Here is a 17,228-nt window from a genome sequence, read left to right as displayed (position 1 = left end):
TTGACAAATTTAACAATCATTGTTCAGCACATTCAAATACGCAAAAAGACTAAGTAATATGAGGTTGAAGGACAACTTAACCCAGCTAGCACCACTCCTGTACACTCCACTGCTGTGTTATCAGCTAACAATCAAGAGAAACAGAGATGCCTTTTAAAGATTCCAGTCCTTACATGGAAATGTCTGCTGATTAATTCCTCAGGCAACCGAAGGTGTGACAAAAATACCACACAAAGTGTCAGCTTGTTATGCTCATACACTGTGTTTCCTCTATGTGAAATACAAAAAATTGAATGAGAAATTTCTGAAGCAATTAGTCTGACTTTATGACTTCATACTGTTAAATCAGTCTCCTCCAAGGTTATAATCAGTCACGTATCTCAGACTTTGTGAAACTACTCTAGAAATTAAATCTTTTTGAAGATCTTCACATCAATGAGTCATGGCAAGTTTTAATCTATGGTTGTGTTTGACAATGTCACATTTCTTACTTAATGTAAAGAAAAAGAAAAAAAAACAGTAAGAAGGAATCCTCAGATGCTTTTAAAGGCTCTCCTGAAAACAAGCTCGTCCTTTGTTTGCCAGACACTGGAAGATGTTGAACTATGTCCAGTAATTTCTCTACTTACTCATTGAGTGTCATTTTGTCTCTTTCAATATTTAAATGTTAAATGAAAACAGAATAGGAACCAGCCTTCAGACCTGTCACCACAGGCAACTCTAACAGAATTCCTCTGGTATCATCTTAAACCTCCATCTTCTAAAAAATCTCACCAGTCCTAGAGTTCACTTTTCCAGGCTAAATTTCTTTATAAACAGCTCTATTTATGCCACTATTTTCAGATAGCTTAATTAATTACTTAATATCCTCAGTGGTGTCACCTCTACAGATGTTTTTATATCCATTTTCTCTCTGGTTTTGTTTACATTTGTTATATAAATGAAAAAAGTGCTTCTGATCTTTTCTATAGCATCTTTACATAACATCTTTATGCAACAAGTGACCAAAACCAGACAAGGAATTCCAGCAATGTAGTGTCACCATGGTCCTGCACAGGAGTAATTCTCTGTTCTCCACTGAGAATGCCTCATCTGGAAGATCCTAATATCTCATTTTTTCCTTTCATTAAATGCATGACCTGGTCATGCTATAATCAGTCAATAACATCTGTCTCCTCTTCATCTGTTCGCAACAGGCAAACAAATTCACAGCAGATAATTTTATTAGCCCTTAATTGAGCAAATGCCAGAATTTTTCTGAGTATGATCCTACCCATGGAAGTACAGTGTAAAATGACCCCCAAAACTAGCACAGTACCAGTCCAGAAGTTTCTATCTGCTCTGTGATATCTGTCACTGCCACCACCCCACCTAGGGACACAATCACTACTGGTACCATACAAAGTATATGACCAGCACTGCAAAGCTGGATTTCTGCTCCTGCAGTTCTCTTCTCTCACATCCACATTCTTTCTCTCCTTGCCTCTGTCGCAGCAAAGTTGCTTAAAAGTGTCTCATCATCAAAATTATTTGGCATGCCTTTATTTTGCTGTACAAAACTCCTCAGTAAATACATTAAATGAGGTAGATATCAAAATTGGTATTTAGAGAATATATCCCAGATTGGAGGGAAATTAGTATTAAATACTTTCTAACAAAAATATTTTTCTCTCAACTACCTTTCCAGTGCAAAGTGTTTTCCAAATCATGCTCAGTAGTGAAATGTAACAGGTAAAATTACTTACAAAAATTAATACTAAAGGTATGTTTCCTCTCATTCTGCTTCAGGGCACCTCTTACTACGATATCCTTAACTCTGACCATTTATGGCAAGCATGAAATACCCTTGTTAATATGGTAGATGTAAAACAATCCTAATAAAGCTAGAGCCTGACTTCACAAACTAACATGTGCCTAAAACTTGGTTTGTAACCCTGCAGATGGAATTAGTTACACAAGGAGATTTGACACACTGCTTAGTATGCTTCTTACAAAGCACAGATGCTGATCCTGTCTGCTGCTCTTCTCCATGGTTCTGCATGTGAGTCAGGACTGCTCATTAAGAAGGTTATTGGACCAGACTGCAAATGTTAGTGTTCCACTAAGATTTTGAGCAGTTGTTCCATAACCATAAACACAAATACCCTGCCAGACTCACCAGATTGGTATTAACACAATAGTCAAAGTCTCTACTTGCAAGTAATTGCTATTACAGCTAAAAGAATTTTTTTTAAGCTTATTTTCTCTTAAGTTTAAGAAAAACTTCAAAAGGGTAATGAGGGTCAGAATATCATAGGAATATCTTTGTGGTGAAAATACTAGCAGAATAACATACCTTTTCCTATTTTGATCTGTAATACATTCCCATAGTTATCAAAAATCTCAGCAAGGATATAGAGTATTGACAGGAAGGCCTGATTTCGGCATTTTCATTTACCATTAATTAAATTCTTGCAAAATCATCACATTAATTACAATGTACGACCCCCTCCCTAAACACATGCACACAAAGAAGCACTTTTTTCCAGTAGGATGAGGCAGAATAACCAATAATCTTTGGGTTTAAGTTTTAAAAAAAGTTCTGTTAAACTCTTTCTATTACTGAGTATATGGACTGAAAACCCACTGAACATGTAGGGAATGAGCAAAGTAATTATTAATGTTGTGAATCATAATTTTTATTTCACAGTCTCACTCTTCACATGCTTAGAAGTTGCCTAGGGAAAGACTGGGACATGAGGTACAGGGGAACTATTTTCATTGCATGTTAAACTCAAAATATTTTTTACAGAGCTATTTTATGGTCTTAGAACTTGAAAGAAAAAAGGGTTCACCTGTTCTCCTTTTCAGGATTTTTTTTTTTAGTAATTTATTTTCTTTTTAATGATTTGCCCACAATTTTGAAGATTTCCTACTGAGGTAAAAATAAAGTCAGACCTCTTGAACATTTTCTGAACATGACTGACACAGTGAAATGTAACAAAATTACTGGAAGTTGCTTTCTCTGCTCTCTATATCTGAATAGCTACAGAACACTCCACAGCAGTGCCAGCTTCCATTCATTGTCTCAAGTTCCTAAAACTCAGCTATGAACTGTGAACAAGCACATCTTTCCACAGGCATCATCCACGCTTCAAGCAGCAACTACAGGGAAGTAAACACAGAGTTAATACTAAAAATGGCTTTATACTGTGCATAAACCTTGCCAGTTTAAGTATTTACTGGCAAACTGATGGAAGTTTTCTGGTTATAACTTTTCCATAGAACAGCTGGCAACATCTCCAGGTCAGGGGCAGATTTAAGAGACTGCTTCTCATGGTCAGTGATTAGGCTCAGAATTGTGCATTCACAGTTGCTGTGATGTTTCTCCTCATTATTCTTCTATTTCTGATAACTGGTGGCAGAAAATTTATGCGAAATATTAAGTCTAGGGACAGTCCTAGGGCAAAAATTTCTGCTTAGTAATGCCTCATATTTTTAAGAAGCGAAGTAACACTAGGTTAACAGACCAAAAATTTCAACAATGCTTCACTCCAATGTTAGTGAGTTCAGTGTGTTTTCAAATGCATTGCTGAATTCAACTATAAATGTTCTTTAATAATAAAACCGAGATACCTACAAGAAAGACAAATGAAAGTCAAATGTCTCCTTTTCAACATTCAGATTTTTAGCATGGAGATTATGACCTCCATGTTTCAAACTATAGAGTTGGGTTTTTAAGACAGACTTCATTTTCTCTGTGCAGTTCTCCCCAAGTTCAAGTCTTGGACCTGATCCTCCAGACAGATAACCTTAAAATCCCACATTCAGGAAGGACAAAGTGTGTTCTTTAAGTTGTATGCAAACTTTTTCACCAGCATATAAACAAACCTTGGAAACTTCAAAAGGTCTTTTGTTGTCTTATCTAATCTGCAAAGTTATCCCATTATATATCCTAAATTATGACCACATGAATAGTCCTGTGTGTGCATGGGTGTGTAAATATATATACACACACATATATATATACACACACAGAAAGAGATAAGAGATTGTGCATAAGAAATCTCTTCCTCATCGAGTCCTTGGAGGGAAGTCATGAACTAATTAGTTTTAGCGTGAGTTTTCAGTCTGTTGATCTTTCTGGAATACTGCCAAGCATCTGTGTGGTGAAAAACCCAGGAAATCTGATCAGTCATTTTGGAGGACTGCAGAACCAAGATCTGTATATTCAGCAGAACAGAACTGCAGTTCCAGTATTGCACTTACACACTTCTGCATTCACTCAAGGCTGCTCTTCATGTGAAAACAAAACATAACTTCACCAGTTTTTTTTCTGAGTTAAAGCAGAAATCTACACACCTACACACAGAGGGGTGCCTATGTTATGTCTATTAATGCCTTCACCTAACAAATTTAATCCTTTAACTCAAATACTTCATTGTTTAGAAGTTTCTGTACTGCAACATTGTAAATAACCTATTCAAAGCAGCTTTATTTCATCACTCATTTGCTGGGGTGGATAGCAGTTTTTTGATTTCTCCCGGTTTTAGAGCAGGTTTCCTAGGAAACACTTTCAGCCACCCTGGCATGGGTCACCTTATACCTTATTCCACAGGATTGGGATAACACAGGAGTATCAAACCAGTGCAATAATGACCAAAGTGTTGACCATTATGGCCAAGTCATGTGATTACTTTAATGCTTGAAGCAATGCTTCTCTGTACAAAAGTAGATGCTGTCAGGAGAATGACACTCCTGATACTTTTCATCAATAACTGACCAGAGCATATACCACTTTTTACTGACCAAGTATTTCCAAAATGTTCTGTGTGTGAGTCACAAGTCTACTTCTCCTAATAAATTCACAACCTTGTACAGCCATTTGCAGAATGACAAAAACAAACCAGGTGCATCAAATGCAAAATATAAACCTCAACATCACTGACATTAACAGTTTCCTTTGAAGTCAACTTAAAAGAAAATAGACTGGGGGACAATATTAAATTTTTTTTGCCTTTTTTTTTTCCTTAGGTGGTAATAAACATTTTTTTTCAACCTTTGTAAGGGAAGATGCTACTACCACTGCAAATGCATAATTATGATGGCAATTAAAAAATAGCTTTAACTGTGCTTTTTTTCCTAACAGAATTTTGCCTACGAATTTACACAAGTACAGTCCAGGAATAACTCATAGTTTTTTTCTTATCAACAGAACAGAGAAGAAAGAGGTTTTTCAAACTATGTAGTAAATAATCTGCATTCCTTCCCATGATATTCTGGTGCCAAAATTATAGAGAAATATGGTAAACATTCAAATGGCTTCTAATTATATAAATCACTTATTCAATTGCCCTAGGTGAATAAACTGGAAATAAAACAATTCAAAAAGTAGTCTTTCAAGATGAAATAAGAGCCTGTGCTCCTCTATTGAAGATAACCAAAGGTACCATCTCATTTTAGTTTCAGGAGGACAGTTTCCATTATAAGGAGTCCAGACAGAGTAAACCACAGGTAGGATGGTATCCAACTTTTGCATAATTCATTGGCATAATTCATCATAGCATTAGTTGTTTATTGCAGTGTCCAACATATAAGATCTAGTTTCCAAAAGAGAACATTCACTAGTGCCATTCCTTCAGAAGTCTTATATGGAAAATTCATTTAAACATTGGCAAGGTTCTGGGAGAGCCTTCAATGAGGATTAACGGTTCCAGAACACTTTCAGAATTGTGTCAGAAAGTGGACTTCAGAATTAACTACCCCTATTGGGAAAACAAAAGAAGATAGTATTATTTTGTTTCCCCCACACTAAATCTCATATTTAGTTAGAGGCATGGAAGTGAATTATGCCCCATCATTCCTTCCTTACCTGGAATGAAAGTATTGTAAAATAAGTGGTGGTATGAATCTTAAGTACAAAAGCACTAGATCAGCTTTTTCACTTTTTTCGCAGAAATAGGTCGCAGGTAGATAACCATGCCCAATAATGCCAATCCCACAATAGCCACACAGAGTCATTTTCTAAAGAACATAAACTTCTTATGCTACTCGATGCTTAAGGCCAAGACAATGATACAAAGCCACTTACCTTTACTTGTCGTCCAGCTTACAGAAAAAAACTCTCAGTCTGAGCAGCAGACATTATCATATTGCCTAATATCCAACAATCTCTTGTGAGAAATTTAGACATCTCTTCTTAGATAAAGTAACATAAAACTTGTGGAAACTTTTCCTCCTTGTCCCCAATCAGATGCTTGTAAAATCATGCATTCTCAAGCAAAATAAAACTCTGAGCAAAATATTTACCCCTTTTTGCAATGGAACAGATATTTCTTGACATGTTGAGAGAAACTCAAAGGCACTGTCAAACCTGTGGTCTATGCAACTTTGGGGAAACATAATTTAAAAATAGCAGTAGCTAAGGCCACTCATAAAAAATGTCAGAATTGCTTTGCTTTTAGGGGAGCCCCACATTTTAGCATTTGGAAGAATGCAAACTAATTAAAAACTACTTCACACTAGAAGAGAATATATTTTTGAACTTCAGAGCTTAAATAACAAAGTAAATGATTATGAATTCTGTTTGCGACAAGGGATTATGCAAACTGAAATGAATAACAGTTTCTTTATTTCAAGCAATTGAAAAAAACAGATGGAAAGCATAAGTCAGAAGACTAAAATTATCTGGAGCATTGGAATTGCCAAGTACCTTACCTAGCTGAAAGACTTCCAAGCTCTCACATACTTTCTCCTCCTAAACATGCATCTCCTTCAGCTATTAAGAATCTGTCCTTTCCTATGAGCTGAGAGAACACCGAAAATCCCTGAGCTTGTCAAAGCACTTGGTATCTTAGCAGTCAGTCCTATTTCTGTACTACTGCCTTTAGAGTTACCCTTTGAATCCTACTTTTCTTGCACAAAAACCAGTTCACTTCAAATAAGCATTGTGGAGAAGCAAAGGCATATCTGTGTTCCTTTCTCTCTGGTGCTTCATGCATAAGTGCCATGTATGTCCCCAGGACTGGGAAGTGGATTTACTGGCTGCATGCTAACATGTTGAAAGAAACACTTTGTGAAATGTTAGTGTGGCATTTTACTTCTCCCAAAAGAGCACAGGGCAAAAGTTATGATCCTCAGGGATTATCTGTGGACTGTGCTTAAGTTGTTTTCATGAATAAATAACATCCAGGAGAGGGTAAACAAAGACATTCTTACACTCCATGGGTTCTTATATTGGTTGCTTCTCATTTATATCTGCATAACACCCAGGAGCAAAAATTCTGCAAGTAATTAAGTTGTTCTGTGTGATAAAAGTGCAAATACAATCAAAAGCCAAATTCCTGTACTCATAGAAGCAGCAGTATCAAAGATGACTTAGAAAGACAATAAGGAGCTGCAGAGAAGATTGAAAAGGAAATGACTGCATGGTTCAAGTCTTAGGTACTGCTGGCAAATCAATGCCTTGCAATGTGAATTGCTATATTTCTCCAGCAGCGACTGAGTCTCTCAGAAAAGTATATTTTATTCCTAATCTTTCAAGAGTTGTTCTCAATGCTACATCTAAATTAGACTATTTTTCTAGCTATTCTTCATGCAAAATAAAAACAGTATGGGGCGGGGGGGGGGGAAATGTACTTACTGGTTTTTCTGAGTGCAGCTGAATTTGTTAGTTCCTTTTCACTTTTACTGTTTCAAATGTTTCACAGCAAAGGCAAACCTGCAAGCTCCAATTCCAATGAACTTATATACTTAAAAGAGCAAAAAAGGTATTTTTTCTCATTACATTCATTAATGAAAGAATGCTTCTTACTCAGACAGAAAGGATTTAAAGGAATGGACAAGACCACAAAGCACATAAATTAACTTTCTTTACTAGATACAGGCAGCAGTGCATCAATATCAGCAGAACAGGTTAATGGAAATCAGTGCATAAAACAAATACTTTGGTTTTCCATTTACCAATCTAGCCTCTAGATTTGCATGAAGGTTGCACAACTGAGAGACTCAGTATGACTCATTTTAACAAAACTATTGCCTAGAACAGAAAAAACACTCTTTCCTCCAGTCATGCTTGCTGCCCACAATACACAAAGGGAGATTGAACAGAACACCAGGGAAAATGGTGCCACTGGGATAAAGGTTAGCGATTTTCACTGCAATTCACATTTTGGAAAGCTCCATGGTGAAATGGTGGCAGGAACAGAGCTAGACTTTAAGCCAAGCAACTGAATTCAGTAATTTTCTTGCTTTAGAAATGTTTCCAAATGCACAAGAGCAAACCCTTATTAATGAATTCTATGCAACTCAGAACAGAAGGAAAAGCAACTGAAAAATGGTAATATCTCATAAAAGTGAAACAGAACAGGCTTATTAAAAAGAACTTTTTTTTTTCCAGTCACAGGTTTAAATAGTCAAAAACAACCCCAACACTGAAGGTGTCTTTTATACTCTACAGTTGGACCTGTGAAGTGTCACTGGAGGTTCTTTAGTGAAATATCACAAGTGTATTGGGAAAAGACAATCAGGTTTATGTGGTAAATTCATAGTGGGTCTGTTTAATTTATTTGCCCTATTGGTTTGCGGGCACTTGTTCATCAGAATTTATTTCAAGTAAACTCAAGATGCCCTGGGTTTTTAGACCTTGAAGTCACGTTCTGTTCATAGTTACTGATATAATCAATAAATGAAATTTTATACAGGTAAGACCAACATTATGGACAAGAACTGCAGCGATAAACTGCAAGGTATGGCCTTGCACAGCATGTGTGACCCTCTGAAAGAGAAGAGGAAATTGGCAATAATCTCCCTCCTTTTCCTCTGATTCTTTTTTTTTTCCTCTGTTTCTGCCAACACACAGTCATTCTTAGATGACAAAATGAGAATAGACTAGGGCTTTTTGATTCCTCTCACGACTTCTGCAGTTGACTTCAAATTTAACCCTAATTGCCTTGTGTTTCCAACAACTTTATCACCACACAGACTTGCAATATCTCACTTATCTTCTAGGAAATATGTCAGTAAGTGCACAAATACTCAAAATGACAACGTTGATTTTTCTTAAATGTCCCTTTCTCCAGGAAAAATTTGTACTTTTTTGATCCAGGGAAAAACCATTTTTATATATTAATAAGGAAACGCCATCTTATGTCTGCCCCAAGACATACATTTATCAGTATATCACCATTCACATCAGTGGAACGCAGACTGATACAGCCTTACTTGAGAGAAAAATGATTCTGGACATTTTAGATTATGTTTTCATTTATGAAAAACAGCTGCAAACCTGAATGATTAAAAATGTAATATGTATCACTGTGTGTCATTCAAGTGACCTGTTACTTCACAAATTAAATCAAATGCTAATGCCCATCTAAAATCATCTTTAGCTTTTTATCTAGTTCCACTATTTGCTTCAGAAATTTCTGCTTTCAGAATGATGATGACTTAATATTTAATCATGGATTTCCAGACAGAAACAGCAACAAAAAAATCTTATACTACTCTCACTGTTTTAAAAAATTACTAATTTGTTTTAAATGAAACAATAAACTTGCAGGAAAAGATGCAATTCTCTGGGGGTGATTCGGCATTTTTCATTTCAAAACTTAGAAGAAGTTAAAACGTTCAAAATTACAATTTTATTGCCCAAAATTTTGACAATAAAAATTGTTGATTTTCTTTGCAGGGTAAAAGTTATTTGGGGATTTCTGTTCCCTTGATGAAAATCTGAAATATTATATTTAACAGTAATATAAATCGAAACTTCATTCCTTCAGGGTTAATTTTTGCAGCAGCTGAAATCTAAAAGCTATTTTTTGTACAGATTGTGGACGTTTATTAGCTTTTAGGAGACTTTTAAGTAGACTCTTGAAGCACTGCTTGCCTTGCCCTTCAGTATAACACAGAAAACTAGACAGTAAACATTTGGATGTTAGAAAAAAGACTAACAACTTTCTTTTGGAAAATATTAACACAATTGACTATGTGAAATGAGCAACCTGGACTCTTTCTGTGATTTCTAGCAACTCTGGGGCATGAGTGACACGGTGTTCAATCACATTAAGCTACGTTAGTTGCTGGGAAACTCTACTGTTTTGGTTCTCAAGCACTGCACAGATGAAATGTAAATCGTAAATACAGGTTTGTCTGTTTACATTTTGAAAATCTGGACACACAAATCCTTTCATTTAGGACCTATGATAGTCCAATGATTAATAACCCTAGGAACAATTTCACATGCACAGGTGGTACTGCAAGAATTGCTAATTAAATCAAGGTAAGTAATTTGACTCTCAAATGTTCTGAAATTACAGAAGTCTTGAAAGTCACTGAGGTAACACCATTCCTGACAGATCTATAAGAACACAGCAACAAGCAAAGTGCACCTGTAAATCAGAGGACAGAGAGCTTAAGTATTGTGGTAAAACTACAGAGTTAAGTCTTCTATCTATACAATGTGTGCAAGGCAGAGCTGTAAGTGCCCAGTCCCCAGCAAAAGAAAGTGGAAGCCCACATAATATCATAACCTCTGCCTTCCCACCCAAAAAAATTGCATATATAGTCCCATAAACGTCTATATATGCTTAGATATAGACACACAGATGTACATGTGAAAGGTGAAAGTGATACAATGTTTTGCTGTGTTGCCTTCCTTTATAATAATACTGATCTTCCTGATCACAGGATGATTTATAGCCAACTGATGAAAAGTGTTTTAGAAGAACCAACTATTATTAATGTTGTATATGTGGTCAGATGCCTCTTTTTTACCTTTAAGTGATGATCAGTGTATATATATCAGCAATAATAAATATTCTTATAAGTAAAATCTTGCATGCTACAGTCCCACCCAGCAGGAAAGATTGTAAACTGGTGCCAGCTATTCAATGAAAAATTGCTTTATGTTTCCCATAGGAAAATGTAATATGAGATAAGGAGGACACCATAACATTTATAGGGAAAATGATTTCATTATGTTAGTTGGAATTTTATAAAAGTAATAACTAAAGGTACATAAGTACAGTAAATTTCAGCTTTTTGGTTTTTCCCCCTGGTAAAACTAGAAACAGTATGAAATGCCACCTTGTACAGAGAAAATAAAGGGACTGTTAATAGTGATTCCTGTTATTCCTCAGTATTCACAAGTACAAAGGAGCAAAGACTTCCCAGCATAGATCTATCATGTCTAGTTTCATTTTAGCTACAAAAAGAAAACCTGTGGGGAAATATGTGACATACTGCGCTGAAAATGGTAGCTGGATTAGTGTTTGACATAGCTGAAAAGAGAAAGATGGGAGTGAAAATTTTACATGACTTCCAAGATTTCTTCATGTGTTTGGAGCACAAAGCAGAGCTCCTCTTCATTTGTGCTTACTGGAAACTATGGTAGCTAACAGATGTTGTGATGCCTGCAGAAAACAACAAATAAGGATCACCAGCCAAGAGAATTGTTAGGCTCTGAAATTACACAGGATGCTGCAGTTGCTCATTTCCTACAACCTAGTGTTATTCAAATCACATCTGAAAACGGGGGACAAGAAATAGACTCTCAGACCACAAAAAAAAGAGACACCAAGGTAAATAAAGACCAAAATGAGGTGTCCTAATAAAACACCCTGTAACCTTACGCCATGATTACGCATACAGAAAAAACGTGCTATTTTAGATAGCCAAATATAAGTAAGCAAACACTCTACTTGGAAAAATAAATACAAATAAAGTTAGAGAAGATTTTCATGTTATTTTTCTAAGGGAAAAGAATATCTCCAGTCAAGAAAAAAAATATTTAAGAGAGTCAGATTAAAACGAAAAACTATATAAAAGCATATTCATCTTTCCTTTTACTAACTTTAAAAATTAATTACAAGAAAATTATTAATGGATCTTGAAATGCTAGTTCAAATAAAAAAGGCAAAATATCATTATTATTTCTTTCTTTCAGGTGGTAAAAATGATGATTGTGGTTGTGCTGACATTTGCCGTCTGCTGGCTGCCCTACCACATTTACTTCATAGTTACTGGGATCTATCAACAATTGAATCGGTGGAAATACATTCAGCAAATCTATTTAGCCAGCTTTTGGCTTGCCATGAGCTCTACAATGTACAATCCCATTATCTACTGCTGTCTTAATAAAAGGTAAGAGCTGGTTATGAAACGAGATGCAAAACTGCAACAAGAATATAAATTGTTTCAATCAAATAAAAGACATAGAATTTTCACTTAAATAGTTTTCAGTGAGTGGGAAATAAAAAAAAAAATTAAAAAACCAAGAACAAACCAACCTTTCTTTAGGTTAGTACTTGAAAAGAATCCCAAAAAACCAAAGATGCACTTCTAGTAAATATTTTGGTGTACTTAAAATTTCAGAGCAAAATTCAGTTTTCAGAAACCAGTCTTTCCTATGTCCACTTGCAAAATTTAAAAATCTATGGCAGTTTAATGTTTTTTGGTTTGCAAAAGATTAAAATAAAGAAGATGGCCACTAGTGATATAAAGTGCAAGCCATATGTTCACTAACTGCAGCCCCAATTTTGTTTTGCTGAAGGACGTAACATAAAACGTGATTTACTGTGTTTTCTATACCTCAGCATTAGATTTCTGCTGCACTCCGAGAGCTGCAACAGGCTCATAAATATTGTACAAAGACTTATATTCTCATTACTCAATACTAAATTAGAGTAATGTTTGATAGCAACACATGATGCTCGGAATTTCAAAGGCACTGCACCTGTTGAGTTTGGTGAGATTTTATGGATATTTGATAGTCTGAGACTACTCCATTGCAGAAGGGACTCAAGTTTTTCATTTCAACTTGTAGGACCAGGATCTACACAAACATCATCCTGGCAATCCTATTCTCCAGTATTTCTTCTAGTATTATTAAATAAAGATCACCAAAAACAATTAATTACTTCACAAACTCAGTCAGTATGAATCAGTAATCCTAAATATTATTTAAAATCTCTTTTAACTTAGCAGCCAGTGCCAAGTTTAATTACTGTCAAACTTTATACCAATTTTGCAAGATAGTTCCAAACCCCTGCTAAAGATCATGCAGTACCTGACAAAAGGAATCTAATCAAAAATGAAGTTAACAAATCCTAATGAGTTTTTATTGGTGTAAAAACACTGGACTCTTCCTCCTTGATGAGGATAATTTATGACAATTAATATTCATGATCTTTCAAAAGGACGAGGTAATGACTAAATTCATACAGCCTTCTCTGCCTCTTTTCATCATTTACAACTGCTAAAAGATGAGGTAAAATTTTAGCATGCCAGAACAGAACCGTAACTCAAATGGCAAATTTTCCATTAATTTCAACAGAAACCAGATTTCAGTAAGTGGCTGCAAAAATCAAAGGCAAGGAAGAATGAGGCCTCATATTTTTCAATTACTACCATAAAACTTCTAAACCAACCCCATTTTCTTCAAAAACTTTTAATGGCACAGTTACAAAAGTATTCTTTAAAAAATCATCTCTGATGTTGCTTATGTTGACACTTGCACACTGCAAAATTAAACATCTGGATTAAAAAATACAGCCAAAGAAAAACTAATAATCTTGAGACACACTAAAGGTCACCTTGTTCAGAATTTGATGCAAGAATGAAATACTGGTGACAATTTTCTTATAATTAAGGTCTACATTGAAATGAAGATGCCAGAATGTCTGCTTCCTTTTCATTAAGTAGGAAAATAGAGCTTGTTGCTGGGAGTCAGATAAATTCATGTCTCTGCTGGATCTAGTATCAGACAGAGTTAGAACATCCATCCCCAGCTTCATCTTCCAGGCTAATTAGGATATTACATATCTAGATAAAGAGAGCATTATTTCAAGATAAAAAAAAACATGCTCTGAATTAAAAAGAGGATGGAAAGTGCCAAGAAAAGTAATACAGTTTAAAGATGTTTTGGTTTTACAGTTCCAGCACTAATTCCATTTCCATCAGAGGTTCTTTCAGTACTTTTCCAAAATATTTCCAAAATATTGACTGCATGTAAACAGAGAATGCTGCATAGCAACCTACCTGCTCCATTGTCATCATGTGAGAACTCCATGGCAAACTTAAAAATTTGAGGAAGGAAAAGTCACTTCTGTGAGATCAGTTAACTTTAACTGAACACTTCATCTGAATTCTTAACTGCAGACATCACTGTGGTAGTTGAACCATTTTTTAAAAAAACTTACAGACAGTATAAACAACAGAGCTGATTGTTGGAATAAAACAAGAGAAGCAAGACAAGTGAGAAAGTCAGGTAAGCTTTAGGTCTAGGTGAAAAGGTGTTCTTTTTCCAGTTATACATAGATATAATGGGGAATTGCTCCTCTAATATATTAAACTTCTATTCTGGAAATGGATACACACAAAACATAATGGTCTTTCTGGTAAATCCCTGCCTCTGAATTAAAATAACTCTGTGTAAATATTGTACACCCTAATAATCTAAAGCCTCAAAACACCTGGTTTTATATTGCTCACATTCAGATTTCAACTTTCTAGGATCCTCTTTAATTATTAAAAATTATTTTCCAAATATTTTACACTAACAATTATTAGTCATTACACCATTCCTGTAAAAGCATCTCTGTTAAGAGAGAAACACAGAAGAGATATTGAAATTTGGAAACTGGGATAGTATTTTAGTGAAAAGAATGTTACAAAGTTTCTTGCTGAAAGAAGACAAAAATATAGGTGCAGATTTCATTAGAGGTCAAATCAAAAATACTTTCTCTGAAGACAGTTCTATGAAAGTTGGTGTTTGTTCACTTAAGCATGGGCAAAGGACAGGAAATTCATTATGAGGAAAATACCACCGTTAAAATGCAGGGAAAGCATATAGAAAATCAGAAACCAACATTAGTTGTTACTACCATCATTTTAACCCTATTCAGACTTCAGTCAAGGAAACTCCAACTGACTTCACCACACCCAGGTGTAGGGGCAGGATAATTGCCAAGTCAGTGCCCTGCCAGCACCATGTAGGTTTTCAGATGAAGGCCTGAGGCTGGCTCTTGCCAAGCACAGGCTTTCACCAGGCTTCTTCCCTCCTAGGTTCCGAGCTGGCTTCAAACGAGCTTTCCACTGGTGCCCCTTCATTGAGGTGTCCAGCTATGATGAGCTGGAGCTAAAGGCAGCCAGGTTTCACCCCACACGGCAAAGCAGCCTCTACGCTGTGTCCAGGATGGACTCCAGCATGACAGTGGTGTTCGACACTAATGATGGAGACAGCATGCACACCAGCCATAAGAAAAGAGCAGCTCCAAGGGACCTGAACGTCAATGGTTGCTCACAGAGGAATTCCAAGACCACTTCCATGGCCTCAAGCCTCATCAGTTCACTGCACACATCAGCAGATGTTTATTCCTAAATATTTCGCATTGCTAGAAGGGCAACCCTGGTCAACATTCTCCTACTTTGGGACTTGATATTCATACTACAAGAAAGCAAACCAGATTCCACTAACAAACCCTAGCTATAAATATCGTGAGACTTTTAGCCATCTCTTACTTTTTTTTCTTCTTGGGAGAGAAAGAGGAATTTGAAGACATACGTACACCTCAGCCCAAAAGCACAGCTGCATCTTACACACAACAATGTTTGTAGGGATTACCCAAAATATCAATGGCATAAAAAACTTTGTTTCAGTTGTCCCCAACCTCTGCTATTTATGTTAGACTTCCTGAAATGTAACAGGCTCCTTTACTTATTGTAGCAGAAATGTACAATGTTTTCCATTATGAGTGTATTAATTCTGCAGTAACAAAATTACATAAGATTTGATTATAAAAATGTACTTATAATGAACACCTAATGAGCCCCATGTCTATTAAGCTGTTTTACAATTTAGTCCCATTCCCAGACAAATAGATAAAATTAAGTTCACATGAATGCAGTTCAGCTCTGTCTGCAACAGTACAATTTTGCAAATATATATAAGAATAGGAGAACATGACTAAGAGACTAAGTTAAATTCTACCAAAGTTTGCATATTAGTAAACATTAGATTCTAATGGGATCTGTACTTCCAAGGGAATATTTTACTTTGATGAATGTCCAACAACTTTGTACCTTAGTACTAAGGGTAAGGTCTGTCTCCAATGACCTTAACAGAACCTTTCTGATTGACTTTAGAAAGGTCAAAAGATTTTAAACTGGAGATTCACATATGAAAAAAAATACCACTGTGGCAATGGACTCTTCTCTGCAAAAGATAAAGTAACAAGATTCATGACGAAAAACTTCCACAAGGGAAAAAAAAAAATATTTGGGCTCTTTTCACAAATTTTTCATAGCTTGATGCATGTAAAAATACTCCTGTGTCTGCATCTGAAAATATGCAAGGCATTCTTACGCAGACATGTTCCCACCAAAATCAGACAATATCCACTGTTGCAGAGAAAGCTGAATGTAATAAAAAAGGGACCAGAGAGCAGCTTTTGTTTTAGTTAAATGACTACTTTATTTCTAGTTAAATGATTACTAAATAACTACTTTAGTTAAATGACATGTCAGTTGCATGGATAGACTGGTTACATGAATGTTTGTTGTCAAACAGTTAAAACATAAGCAAAAGAGTGTGAATGTCTTCCTGAGTTAGCTAAACCAGCACACGGCAGTGTTTATCTGGCTGAACCCAACACGGCACCAAAGCTGAGCAATAGATAAAGAGAAGTTTGAAGAAAGGCTTGAGCTGGCTTTAGTCCACATTCCTTCCCAGCAACTGGGGATAATGAGCATTGTGACAGTGAGCATATCATACAAGAACAGTAAAATAAGAAACATGTTTGTATTGTGATTCAAGTATATAGTCAATCGTTATGTTCTGCTAAGTGTAACTTGTATAGTGATTACAGTGCACTGTGGTATCACTTACGAAATCAAAATCCTGCATCAGGTAAAATATCCTCAAATACATAAACCTAGTACATTAAACTCTCTATGTATGGAATAATTAAAGAACCTGCTCATAGAGTATTGTACTCTTATAAAAATGTATCACAATTCCAGACTTACACTTTTCCCATCTATGGCCTGATCTTAAATCCACTGAAGCAAAGAGCTCCGTTCATTAATGGCTTCCCTTCTAAATGTCAGTCCATGCTTTTCAACAGTCTGTTTCTCTAAAGAAAAAACCAGCTATTTTCCATCATGTCATTGTAGTACTCTCACTTGTCCTTGTTTGGGTTTTGTTGGTTTTTTTTTTTGAAGTGTGTAGTAATCCAGCAAATGTCATGCAA

The 17,228-nt window shown here is 35.7% G+C and overlaps 1 protein-coding gene across 1 annotated transcript in view; it reads left to right on the top strand.

Annotated features, from left to right (window-relative positions):
* The window catches only part of TACR3 (tachykinin receptor 3), a 35,872-nt gene extending 20,348 nt beyond the window's left edge, over positions 1 to 15,524 (top strand). The window contains exons 4-5 of the mRNA XM_069013276.1: positions 11,924 to 12,120; positions 15,043 to 15,524. Of these exons, the coding sequence (XP_068869377.1) occupies positions 11,924 to 12,120; positions 15,043 to 15,358 (513 nt within the window). The 3' untranslated portion in view covers positions 15,359 to 15,524. The remainder of the gene's footprint in view (positions 1 to 11,923; positions 12,121 to 15,042) is intronic.
* The last annotated feature ends 1,704 nt before the right edge of the window (positions 15,525 to 17,228 follow it).

The sequence above is a fragment of the Aphelocoma coerulescens genome, chromosome 4 (assembly GCF_041296385.1).
Source record: "Aphelocoma coerulescens isolate FSJ_1873_10779 chromosome 4, UR_Acoe_1.0, whole genome shotgun sequence".
NCBI lineage: Eukaryota > Metazoa > Chordata > Aves > Passeriformes > Corvidae > Aphelocoma > Aphelocoma coerulescens.
The sequence above is the reverse complement of the archived record's forward strand: the minus strand, read 5'-3'. Positions and strand labels throughout refer to the sequence as shown.